Source organism: Mixophyes fleayi, chromosome 1 (genome assembly GCF_038048845.1).
Source record: "Mixophyes fleayi isolate aMixFle1 chromosome 1, aMixFle1.hap1, whole genome shotgun sequence".
NCBI lineage: Eukaryota > Metazoa > Chordata > Amphibia > Anura > Limnodynastidae > Mixophyes > Mixophyes fleayi.
This window is the reverse complement of record NC_134402.1, coordinates 295,405,665-295,419,483: the sequence shown is the minus strand read 5'-3', so window position 1 is coordinate 295,419,483 and position 13,819 is coordinate 295,405,665. Positions and strand designations below refer to the sequence as shown.

General features: G+C 42.6%; 1 protein-coding gene across 2 annotated transcripts in view; it reads left to right on the top strand.

Annotated features, from left to right (window-relative positions):
- Window positions 1-13,819, top strand: part of AGTPBP1 (ATP/GTP binding carboxypeptidase 1) — a 126,484-nt gene that overhangs the window by 31,202 nt on the left and 81,463 nt on the right. For both annotated transcript variants that reach the window (XM_075211063.1, XM_075211064.1), the window contains exon 3: window positions 7,421-7,551. In XM_075211063.1, coding sequence (XP_075067164.1) covers window positions 7,421-7,551 — 131 coding nt within the window. The remainder of the gene's footprint in view (window positions 1-7,420; window positions 7,552-13,819) is intronic.

The following is a 13,819-nucleotide window of genomic DNA, read 5'->3' as shown; positions in this document are numbered from 1 at the left end:
TTTGCCCCTCATTACTTTTACATAGTTAATAGAACCCACAAATATATCCCAGACAATATGCAACCTCTAACTAATAATGATAGCACACATGAGTATTTTATTGCAGATATGGTTGTCTAATGAAGTTTTATATTATTATATAAAGTTTTATATATAAGTGGTGGGTTATATGTGGGTAACACCAGAGGCATTGTGGGGAAAGCCTTGCTGGGGCTCTTCCTCTATAAAAGCATTGCAACGTGTTGTAATGTTTTGAACCTGAATCTACGCCCTGGTGCGCTAATATTCCTTTAGGATAACACTTAATATGTAAAGATGCCAACCTCTGTAACAATATCTTTGTACCCTCCCACCACCACCCCCAATCAGACATGTTGGAAACAACTGTCATTGAGTTGGAACTTGATTGTTCATCTTCATTTGTACCAATGATAAAATTACTGGTGTTTAAGAATTCCATTAAGGCGAGTGCCATCTATAGTGTTGTTGTGTGCATGCGCTATCCACAATTTCTTTGTGCAGGTATTCACTAGTTTTGTGTGGAAAGGCTAGAAGTATATGAATGCCGTTTGTATTTCCAAAACCTTAGTTTTGGGTTGGGATGTAACAAATTCATCATTCAGCTTGGTCTTTTGGCTAAATCTGGCCATTTTTCTATAAGGATTCAACTTTGGTTGAATCCATTGCCGACACCAAACCAAATTCAAAGTGAGCAGCGCAATAACGCACAGGGAAGATTGTTTTGAAGATCTACTGGAATTCCATCTTGGGTGGGATTCCAGTAGATCTCAGGTTTATAATAATAATTACTTTGCAGTGCAATAAACAGGCAAGCAATTGTAGTTCACTTCACCAATTGCAAATTTCAACTTTTGGCATGAGCTGTCAGTTTAATAAAAAATGGTCCACTAGTATAGCTAATATTTCACGAGTAGTCATAGCAACAGGGGTAAAATCGCATATGTAAAGTTTGTCAAATGCATGCATTGTTTCATACATGTTGCTAGCATGTGAACAGCAGTTAGAGATGTCTGCACTTTAGAACAGCCATCTCTTACGTATATGCACATGTTTTGGGTTTTTTTCGCCCAGCAACACCTAAATAGGCACTGTGTTCAATTAAAGTGTTTCAAATACACAAGTCAGTGAGAGATCATAATTTTCAATTTTTAGTGCATCACCAAACAAGCTTCATTATGAAGATCGGATAATATTTAAAATCGTACAATAATTATTGAAAAGCACTATTTAGTAGTCAAATATAAGAATTATATATTGTAACAATTATATAGCAATGTAAGTAATGAATATGGAGTACTTGCCTTACTCTAGATTAGCGCTGGCCGGCCGGTGGTGCGGAGTCTAACGAACCCCCTGGTGGTCGCCAAGAACCGCCGCAAGGCGGGATGGGCTTTGCTGCGGAGGATCGCAGGTCGCGGTCCACTGGTCTGCCTCTAGAGGTAAGGGTTTAGGAGGTAGCCCACGATAACACTGGAACTGGAAGGTAGGATCAGGATAGCCGAGGTCTGGTACACTTTGAGTGTTGATAATACGTAGTCAGCAAGCCTGGGTCTGGTACACTTGGAGTGAAGATAATACGTAGTCAGCAAGCCTGGGTCTGGTACACTTGGAGTGAAGATAATACGTAGTCAGCAAGCTGGGTCTGGTACACGAGGAGTTAATGACTGAAAAGCCTGTAAGGAGCTGGTACACGGGAGACACACGAGAAGCACCTAGTCAGGGTACATAGGAAGTTAAGTAATGTAGAGATTTGAATTCCCCGCCCCGACTGTCATGTGACAGCGCCGCCGCGACCCGGAAGGAAGAGAGGATCGCGGCGCTGGAGCGAGGACAGGTGAGTTGTAACATATATTAACTTTAATATCCCCCATAGCAATAAAGGAAAGAAGAGAATGTAGCACAGCTGTCACAATCTCCACACTGGAACAGACCTTCCATACTTCTTTTTTTTTTTTTTTAATTCCATTTTATTTTTTTCATGTTTGCATTTATTCTGTTTACCTTGTTTTGTCCATGTTTTATGTATGTCCTGTTTTCCCTATTGTACGTTGCTGCGGAGCACTATTTCGCCTTACAAATCTATGATATTAATAATAGCACAAATGTGTCTGCCTAACAAGTAAGCATCTGTTCTAGGCCATGAAAAAGCCTATGGCAACAGTTTGTCTTAAATGACGGAGATGGGAGAAACTGTACATGGGTGAGCAACAGCCCAGGCAATTCAGAAATCTGTACGTTATGGGAGGGTAACAGAAATGAAAGCCATTGTAAAGGAAAATTCACATCATTTGTGTTGTTGGTATATGTTTTTCCAGCATAAAGAGGGTTAAAAGTGGAACATTATGACTCGTGTGGAATCTAGTGCATTGTTACAAGATTCTGAACCTGTCTGGCGCAGTCACCCAATAAGGCATGATAACAAGGGGACTTTATACAGTGGAAATACAACCAGATGATCCCTTTTTTATAAAAGACAGGTAAATATAAAGCTGAATATTAAGGAAGAAAGTGTGTGGGAGACCCACATAGCAAGTAGAGGAAGATTCTATGGTCTGATAAGGCCAAGTATGAACTCTGCAAGCCTAAGCCTATACTTTAGGCCTAGGACATACCTCCTAACGATGCCCAAATTAGATGTGACAGTCCTGATTTGAGGGCTCTGTCCCGCCATCCTTATCAGAACAGCTTTGTCCCGGTCTGTGGGAAGTTCTGTCCACTTATGCACTGCATGGCAGATCAGTGGTGAACAACACGGCAATGAATTTGTTTGGAGAGGAGGACAGAATGGGGCAGCCTAGCGCTTCAAATGCCACACCCCCATCCCACTGCTGGAGGGAAAAACATTGGGAGGTATGCTAGGACACTGTTGCTATTAGAGATGTTCACTGACCCCTGTGTTATGGTTTTGGTTTTGGATCTGGATTAACTTCGTGTTTTAGTTTTGGCAAAACTGCCCTTGCATGTTTTGGTTTTGGATCCCTATTTTTTTTTTGCTAAAATCACATGTAAATTTGTTTTCCCCCCCCCTACATTATTATCAAATTCAATAACACTAATTTCAAGTCATTTGCAGGCAATTTTGACCACCTCACAGGTCACAATATTATTGTCATACACTTTCAAACAAAGACTGCAGCAGTTCTTGCCAGTGATAACAAAAAGGCCATTGTCATGCCTGGGCATAAGACCAAAAAATCCACCTCTTATGTGTGGAATTATTTGTACACAAATCCTGACAAGTTGTCTAGCCATTTGTAGCATTGTAAAGCCACAGTCAGTAGAGGTAGAGACCTTAACCATCCAGGAATCTCATCCATGTTACGCCATTTGATGCGACTTCATGGAAAGCTTTTGTGAAAATCAGAAACTTATGCTAAAAAATAACAACAAGAAGTCCAGCATCAGCTACCTCCCTTCTCTCAGCTAGATCCCAACACCTGCAGTCTACACCCACAACACCTTCCTCATCAATATCCTCACACGTGATCGGAGTTAGTCCTGCATCCAAGTTTCTAAGGCGAGATGACTCCTCCCCTATCCAGGACTCCTCAGAGGAATCCTTGAGCGTTAGGCCCACCGCTGCTGATCCTACTACTGGGGGTGGATCTTCAACCCAGAAGCAGACCAAGAAGAAGACTACTAATAGTTTACAACAATTAACTGTTAATCCTTTGCAAGAGGAGGCAAGTATGAAAGCTGTCACCCAGTCGCAAAGCGGATCACAGACGCCATGGCAACTATGCTAGTATTTGATTTGCGTCCAATATTAATGCAGCTAGTTTTAGACAATTACTTGAGGTCTTGTGTCCCTGTTACCAAATTCCATCACTACACCATTTTACTAGAAAAACTATTCCTCACCTCTACCAGAAGGTTCGTAAAAATGTAATTATGGGGCTATAAAGTGCCATTCAAACCACTGTACACTTAACCACAGATATGTGGATAAGCGTAACTGGGCAAACTAAAGATTATATGATTGTGACAGCCCACTGGGTTGGTGATTCGCCTTCACCAGCAGGGACAGCAGCAGCATGTACCAAAGTACGTCACATTTTTCAGAGGCAGGCTACTCTTGTGTATCATCTGCTTCACTAAGAGGTATATTATTATCATAGATTTGTAAGGCACCACAGTGCTCCACAGCGCCGTACAGTAGGAAAAAAAAGGACATTTGTAAAACAAGAACAGACAAGGCAGACAAAATGAATGAAGACATAAAAACAAAGGGTATGGAGGAACCCTGCTCATTAGAGAGGAGCGAGTGTGGCTCAGAGTGAAGATTGAGGTAGTTGTGAGGGTGCAGTAGTGTGAATAGTGTTATTGAGGATAAGGTCATCTATAAAAAAAAAAGAAAAGAGATGGGTTTTCAAAGACCATCTAAAGATTTGAAGGCTGTGGGAAACTGAGTTGGTAGAGAATTCAATAAGTGGAGAGCAGCACGGGAGAAGTCTTGAAGGAGTGAGAGGTGGTTATCGGAGAATAGGCGCAGGTCAGAGGCCGGGGTAGGCTAGACTGGGGGGCAGGGGAGAATCTGCCCCCCATGCCGGTCCATTAATGGGCTAGTTTGGGCTGGCTCACTGGGCCACCTGCATTTTTTCCCATTAAAACAGGCCGCTGAGTCAAGTCTTGCCCCCCGGGCTGAAATTTGCCAGCCCTCCCCTGGTTAGAGGTGTAATATTGCTGATAACCTGTTTGAAAAACTAAGGGATGTCATTGCAACATGGCTTATCCTGCTTGGACTCTCCTGAGGATATGTGATTTCTGAGAACACCACCAATATTGTTAGAGCATTACAGCGGAAGGAATTCCATCACATTCCTTGTTTTGCTCACACAATCAACTTGGTGGTACAGAACTTTTTAAAAAATAACAATGACATGCACGAGATGCTGTCTGTGTCCCGAAATATTTAGGGTCATTTACGGGATTCTGCAACAGCGTGTAGTAGAATGCAGCAGCTACAAAAAGAATATAATTTTGGGGGAATGTACTTTAGTCCAGCACAGTGGAGAATACTTTCTGTGTTGTGCAAGGTGCTGAAACTACTCGAAGTAGTCACCTGTGAAGAGAGTGCAGATACTTTTAGCTTGAGTCAAATGATTCCCCTAATTAGACTTTTTGAAAAGCAGCAAGAGAAATTGAAGGAGGAAATGAAACAAAGCAATTCCACTAATTATGTTGGACTTGTAGATTAAGTACTTTATTCGCTTCACCAGGATCCAAGAGTTATCAACATCTTGAAATCGGATCATTACATTTTGGCAACTGTGCTTGATCCTAGATTTTAGAGCTATGTCTTCTCTTTCTTTCCAACTGACCCAGATCTCAAGAGATTGTGTACTTCTGCTCAGCAAGCTGACAGCTCAAGTGGTACATGACACAATGACGTCTCCTTCTTCAGTTTCTCTGGAAATTGCTGCTAGGAAAAATAATGTAGAGTGTTTTAGTATCATTATGACTGAGAATGGAGAGTGACGACAGCAATGTCACCCCTTCTATTTCTGTATGAGCTATGGCACAGTAGAGTATCACTGGATACTTTTAAGAACACTGGCAGCCCTATTATAATTTCTGTTTCAGCACTGAACCCTGCCACCTCTCCTATTTGAGTGACCTATGGTACAGTAAAATGTAACTGCAGATTTAGAAGACCAAGCCTGCCAGCTCTATTATTTCTATTTCAGCAATGACAATTAGCAATTGAGCAATGAAGCGCTCCTTTGTCTGTTACCAGTACAATGTGACTGCAGATTCACACCAAGACTGCCAGCCCTATTATTTGTATTTCAGCAATGACAATTAGCATTGCAGCTCTCCTGAGTGTCACTGGAGACGTTGAAGAACACTGCTACCCCTCCTCCTTCTTTTCTACCTATGACACTGCCCAATTGCACCAGAGATTGCCAAGAACTGTGCTACTCCTTCTGTGTCCCTCTATGAAATGGCGCCGTGGAGGGCGGTATTTCTAGAATCCAAAACTCGTGAGATCCGACAACGTCACAATGACGTTTTTCCTCGTTTTCAATTCTGAGTGCGTGCGAAAGTACAGAGTCTGTTCGATACTCCGATCTGCTGAGTTCGAGTGTGTTCGATTCTTGGGGAACTGAGCCTGAGCATCTCGAATTGTTGTAATATGGCCCAGTGCAATGGGGATGCTTCGATGTTTCAAGTAAAATTGTCAAAATAGAGGACAAACATACACAGGAGGAAAGGCTGCTACACCCAGCAATTGACCTAGGAGAAAATGTGTTTTTCATCATAACAATGATCTAAATTATAACAAAATTCACATTGTCTTAAAGGTAAATAAAATAAATCATGGGGTTGCCCGGTCAAAATGTAGTCGACAAAACGGCTGTGATGTCCTCTTATTTTCATGACATAAGTTATAAATGAGCATATTTTAGTAGAATAAAAAAGAAAACTTAAGGGGTGGTCCAAATATGATGATAGTAAGCACTTGTCATTGACCCCCAAGTCCTTAAAATGTCATTGGGCAGATTTAGGCATTTTCATAATTGCACTCCACTGAATCTCTATATTTTTTTCATGCTCTTGATTGATTCCTGTTCGTTTCCACTAGGAAAGTTGGGCTGCTTTAACCCCTTTGGTCTAGGCAGTCCGTTCCAATTTCTGGGGACAATTACTGTGATACACACTACAAAGAAGTTGCTTTCTAATACTGTCAGTTATGGTAATAAAAAGCTAAACTTTTTTTTTTCTTTGCCCACCTGAGGGCATTGTGAAACCTACAATAACAGGTAGGTGAGAATAACACCATTTTAATACATAATGGGGGGAATTTAATATGGTAGAAATCTCCACTCATTTTTCTTTGCACCGAAAAATGAGTGGAGATTTGTCAAAATCTCCGCCGCAAAGTTTGCGGTTATTTGAATTCCCCCCCATAATGTCATGTGTAAAGAAGCACAGCCACACCCATGTTGGCCACTCCCTCACCACTATGTGGCTACACCCCCGTCTCTTCTCCTGCTATGTGTGTGCGAAGGGGCCCCAGAATGTTGCTGTATTGGTGCCCCAAATTCCGCTTGGCGGCCCTGGTCACGGATCCTGTAGGTTGTTAATGTCCTGCTTCTGGCTCTTGGAGTAGGACAAATGAGTGACAATCTTGTTCATAAATAAGCCACAGACTTAGATGTTATGCATAAATATAATGTGTCCTATTTGAAAATATATTTGATTTATTTTTGTTAATTTTTATATAGGCATAATTTTGTTATGGTGTGTAGACTGCTAAAACACTTTTGTAATTACAAAACAAACCCCACATATCTGTAAAATAAAATAAAAAAATAACTGATTGTTTTCATAGTATATACTGTCAAAATACACAATTCCTGTATTTATGTAGTGCTTCTTCATTGTTATTTTGTAGCCTTTCAAACAATTCTCGGATTGTGACTCTCTTATCGCAGCTGGAAAAAATCAACACGGAATCGTTAGCCCTGGATCCAGATAATGCAAGATTTGTCACAGCAAAAATCCTGCACTTGGCACAAACCCAAGGTAGAATTACACTGTTTCAAGTAACAATACTAGTGATCATCTGTGAAATAGCAAGCCTTTTGAGTTTAATTCTAAACAATGTATGTATTTAATGTACCGAACAGTATTTTCTTTAGTCCAAAAAACGTGTTGCATACAATCGCAATATTAAATGGATTGCTTATTTACATAAAATTTAGGGTGGCATAACGTTCTCTGACAACTTAATTTGATGCTCCAAGGAAAGAGTTTGATATTTATAGGTAAAACATTTAGTTAAGCTACTCGTGAGAAATAGACAATCACCTACATCTCTCAGTACCCTTGAGGGTGAATGTTTGAAGAGCCCACCCACTCACCCTGCTCGGTCTCCTTTAACTCTGGACCACTCATTTACACTCTGTATCCAAGCGAAAAGCAACACTAGGACTTAACTGCAGGAGGAAGACTGTCATCAAATTCAGGCAAAGGTTCTACTATTATGCTGGTGTTGAGTTATATAAAATGTTACTTAATTTGTGTCTTGTGGCCTCTAGAATTGCACGTTTTTCAATCCTGTTTTCATGGCTGTGCAGAAGTGTGATTTGTACTACACCCTTGTTGGAACTGTCCTTATGCAAATAAACTTGGGCAGAATTTATGAAATGACATATTCTGTTATTACCCTTAAACTTTGAAAAATCAATAGTAGCTAGATACTAAAGGTGTCAATGTACAGTTATAGAGGTTGAAGCATGGGTGGGTTGGGGGGATTCTATGAGCTTTGGAGATGATTGTAGTATGATAGGGCTAGGTTGGACTTAAGGTGATCCATCACCTTCAGTAACATATACATGTCAGTTGAACCATTTCAATAATGGGGAACATGTTGAGGTAGAGAAGAGTACTCCAAGTGTTTCCATCTCCAACTAAATTGAACCTTCGAGATGACTTTATGAAGAGGGGCGGTGTAGGTTATTTCCAGAATTGAGCTGTAGTAGCCCTAGCGGCGATTAAAATATGGCCCATCGCGTATTTAGTGAGGTCTAGCTAGGGACAGAAAAACTGAAATAACTCAAAACATTGGGTTATAGAGTATTTGCTGGAAAGGGAGAGGTCCAGCAAAATATGTATCCAGGGGTGTAAGGCTTTAGTGGAAAAGCCTCAACCCATGTCAAAATTATACACTATGTCAACCTATAACAACCTAGTCTATGTGTTAACGAGAGAGAAAAACAAAAAAAGTGAATATAGAAAATTGAGTTGGAAAATACCTGAAATATCCTGAGAAAAATTAAAAAAACAGAGTTGCACAAACACAGATAAATGAACGTCCTCTTCAGTGAGTATATTGAAACGCCTAGAGGGGCAGCTGTAAATAGTCTGAGGTTAAGCTCATAGGGGTAATGGAGGGCCCTTGAACGAGTGTCACGGTTCAGGAAATGGATCTTTCGGTTTGCCCAGATTTGCACTACTCAAGTAAGGCGCAGAGTCTAATGGGGAGACTGTATTCACCTGGATCCGCCACAAGGTGGTTTGGCCTTTGCCGCGTCTATCCCGCAGGTTGCTGCCGCTACTAGGAGTACCAGGCGAAACCCCTTAGGAGAACATGCAAAGATGGTCAGCAATGGCAAACAACATGAGGAGAAGAGTAGTGGAGATCGGCCGGTACCACAGGAGAGATGGTAGCAAGTACACTATAATGTGTTCGTTTTGCAGTAGGCAGGTTACCACTGGAAAGGTGGTGAACTACACAGTAGAGTGTCAGCTCTGTGAACAACAGGTTACCACTGGGATAGTGGCAAGTACACTATGGAGTGTCAGCTCTGTAGTCAGCAGAAGAAGAGGAACCACATCTAGCACCTAGGCGGTAACTAAAAGAACAGGCACCAAACATCAGTAGGAAGTGCTTTTTAAACTTTGGAGCCAAAACCCTTAGCCAATGAGAATGGAGCAGAGAGAATGAATAGATCGATTCTTCGCATGCGCAGACCCAAAATAAAGATGGCGTGCGACAACGAGATATCATTGGAAGGGAAAAGTGACTGTCCGGGACCTACACTTATGAGAATGGTGCCTCCCCACAGTGGTGAGCACAGTCAGAAGAGGAATGTCACTTGAAATCTGGTTGGATTAAGCAAGAGGTTAGGAGAGAAATGTAGATGAAATGGAGATCCATCAGGAAACTTCAGTCTTTTTCCGATTTTGACCAATCTCTTAGGATGCGTGTCCTGGAGATAGCTCCTATCTCCTGGATTCCAATGCTCCAGGATTTCAGCAAATTAACACCATCTTTAACTGCAGAGATCACGTGTGTAGAATTGTTCTGTCGGATGATAGACTTAACCGGGAAGCCCCATCTGCAGAGAATCTTGTTGTCTCTTAGCGTTTTTGTAATTGCGACGAGAAGATTTGTGTTTAAAACACAATCAGAGCAGCCGGGCAGCACACTGTCAATGCTGAACGGACCTGCACAGTGTGCAGCCGTCAGCAGCAAGCCCCTGCTAGGGGGAGCGATCGCCCCCCCCTGGATCCGCCACTGGTCTATACCTCGACGGGTCAAAACTGTTTTGGCGGCACGACGGGGGACCTACACCATATTAAGCAGGTGGTTTTAATGTTATGACTGATCTGTGTATATCCTAGCATAACTATAATAATAACAAAAATAGTACCAGCAGCTGTGCATATGCTTTGTCCTATCCTATTGTTTTTGTTACGGTGTGGTTTTTGTTTTACTTTTCTAAACATTAATAAACATTTACTATTTAAAAATAGGATTGTTCAATTTAATTCAGAATTTCCATACCACCGACCCCTTTATGACCTCACTCGTAATGGCCCTTTATACACTGGAATATCCTACATTTCATAGCTTTACTTTTTCATTAAATGTACACATTGCAGTGTAATAAGGAGGCAGGGAAGCTTTCCACAGGAATATAGCTAAACTTACAGTGCTGGAAAGTAACAGGTGCCAGGATCAAATTAAACTAATAAACTGAGTGTGTGGAACACTTTATAATACACACAAAGAACTTTTTAATAAAACATAATAAAATAATCAAGCTGTATTTCAATGTAAATTGATATGCTGACAGAGCCCGTAGAAGGTGAGTATCTCATAAGTTTAATGCAACACACATAATGTTTTAGTGACCTTCCATGGGAAGAAAAAAAGTACTGTAATACAAGCACAGTCAGATAAGATCACGGTAATAAGTTAATAAAAGTTCCAAAGATTGAAAGCTTGATTATTTTTATACTGTTTTGTTAAAAAAGTTCTTTGTGTGCATTATAAATTGTTCTGCACGCTCAGTTTTTTTAGTTTTATTGATTTATTCACTTGTACTGGCACCTGTTACACTTCCAGTGCCGTGAGTTTAGGTATATTTTTGTTAGTACACAGTCTCCTTCACCAATGCAGGGGATAATTCAGAGTCCGTTTTTTTTTTTTCTACATGTATTTATAAGTATTTTTATCGCAAAATAGTGGTTCCACGTAGATTTATGTCCCTGTACCCATTACAGCCAGAAGACCCAGCACGCTGGGAACAGGTTCCTATAGTGGACACACCGGTGGCACGTCTGGCGCGTCACACTACACTTCCAGTTCCGGCAGCTGCCAGTCTTCAGGATGTCACTAATCGGAAGGTGGAAGGATTTTTTAAATCCATTTATGGAGCAGGTGGAGCTTTCTTTAGACCCATGTGGTCATCTGCATGGCTTGCTAGGGCTATGGAAACTTGGGCTGACTGACTAGCAGAGGCATTGCAGGATTTGGACCTCTTTCCCCTGGCTTTACACCTGAAGGTGGCCTTGGGGTATCTGTATGAGGCTGCACAGAACACGGCATCTATGTAATCTTCAATATCTGCTTCTGTGGTGGCGGCTAGAAGATCTTTCTGGCTTCGGTGGGTGTGGAATTCAAAAGAGCCTTGGAGGTCCTTCCTTATTCGGGCTCGGTACTTTTTGTACTGCAGTTGGATAACATTGTTTGCCAGGCTACAGGGGGGGGGGAGCACCTTTCTTCCTGTGAATGTGCTTAAGCCTCGTACCCCGAGGTTTAGCTCCTCCCGCTAGCCCTTTCGGGGAGGCTCTGCCTTTAGAAATCAGACAAACAGAGGTAGGTCTTCTGGTTTCAGAGGTCACTCCCATAGAGGAAGGTCCTCATCTGTTAGCAGGCATCATGCCAGACTCCTGGGTAAATCGGCAGTCTGACTCGCACCCCCCTCTCCTCGCGGGAGTAGGGGGGCGTCTGCGACTGTACACAGAACAGTGGATAAAAAATCCTCTCAAGATCCCAGGGGATAATGGCAAGGGGATATATTATAGATCTAAGTCAGGCCCCTCATCGTTTTTTGCAAATCTGCATTGCGTAGATTCTTTTCTTTCGGCAAGCGTAATCTGCCCGGTCCTAGAGAACCAGAGATGCCAGTGATTCTATTAAAATCTTATATTGGTTTCCAAGCCGGACGGCTCCTTCCGTCCCATTTTCAACTTGAACTCTAAGGCTACACCTTAGAGTAGACAGGTTTCAGATGGAGTCTCTTCGTTCAGTGATAAATGGATTGGAGGGGGGAGAATTCCTGGCGTCCATAGATATTTGGGATGCATCTCTTCATGCACCCATCTGGGAGGGACATCAGCCGTTGCCCTGCTTCACGGTAGGAGTGGTCTATTACCAATTCAGAGCACTTCCTTTTGGCCTTGCCACAGCGCTCAGAGTATTTACAAAAATCATGGCAGTAATGGCTGCCCGTCTCCGTTCTATGGGGGTGAGCATAGTACCCTACCGCGACGACTTGCTGATCAAAACCACTCCAGATCAGCTTCTGCATCAGCATTTACTCCTCACCATAGAGACCATGCAGCTTCACGGTTGGATTATAAATGTGCAGAAATCTCCGTTAATTCCAGACCAGAAGATGATTTTCTTTGGTCTCATCTTGTATACCAAAAGACAGAAAATCTTCCTTCCACAGGACAAGGTTCGCTTAGTACAAGACCTAGTGACCAGGGTTCTAGGCAGCCACGGGCCTTCCATGCTTCTTTGCATGAGGTTACTGGGCGAGATGGTCTCGACCTTCGAGACAATCCCCTACGGAAGGTTTCACTCGAGATGCTTTTAGTGGATCTCCTAACGAAGTGGTCAAGTTCAACTCTTCACTTGGAGCACCAGAAGATGCTGTTGACTCCAGAGGCTCACTTATCTGTCAGGTGGTAGAAAATTCAAGAAAGCCTAAGCATGAGCAGATCCTTTGCCCCGTGCTCCTAGATCATCATAACAACGGATGCCAGTCTAAATGGCTCGGGCGCAGTGGCACCTACATTTGCACTTTCAGGGTCTTTGGTCGGCACAGGAAAGTTCCCTTCCAATAAATATCCTGGAGTTGAAGGCCATGTTGAAGGCTTTCAAAGGGGCTCAGCCCTAATTCAGGGATTCCCGGTATGTCTATAATCGGACAATGCCACGGCCGTGGCATATGTCAACAAACATGGTGGGACAAGGAGTCCAAGGGCAATGTGCATAGCAGCCCAGATATTTGCTTGGGCAGAACAGTTCGTCTCATCTGTGTCAGCCGTATTAATTCCAGGCATTCAAAATTGGGAAGCCGACATCTTAAGTCATCACACAGCAATACCAGGGGAATGGTCAGTCCATCTAGAGGTATTTCAGATGCTGGTCCAGAAGTGGGGCCTTCTGGATCTAGATTTTATGGTGTCAAGACACAACCGCCAGGTTCCCAGGTTCTGCTCAAGAGCAAGGGATCCAGTGGCTGTGGCATTGGCGATGGACATAATGACATGCACTGGCATTTTCGGTTGGGGTATCTTTCCTCCCATTCCAGTGCTTCCCTGAGTCCTCTGGTGGGTCAAGCAGAGAGTGCTCCCAGTTATACTGCTAGCTCCCAGTTGGCCACACAGGGTATGGTATGCAGACATCCTTTTCATGGCAGTAGGACAAGGACTTCGTCTGCCTCTTCGCAGTGACCTCCTTTTGTAGGGTCCATTTCAGAATAAGGACCTGCCTCGGCTGACTTTAATGGCAGGGTCCAAAGGTTTTTACTCCAGGGTGGTGAATACCCTGTTACGGGCTAGAAAGCCGGTCTCAGCCCACATTTATCATAGAATCTGGCCCATTTACATTAAATGTTATGAGAACCAGGCACACCTTACAAATTTAGTTTGTCCAGGTTGCTGGGGTTTCTTCAAAGGGGTCTTGACGCAAGGCTCCGCTTGAGATCCTTAAAGGTCCAGATCTTGGCCCTCTCCATCTTTTTCCAGAGACGTCTGGTGGACCTTTCCA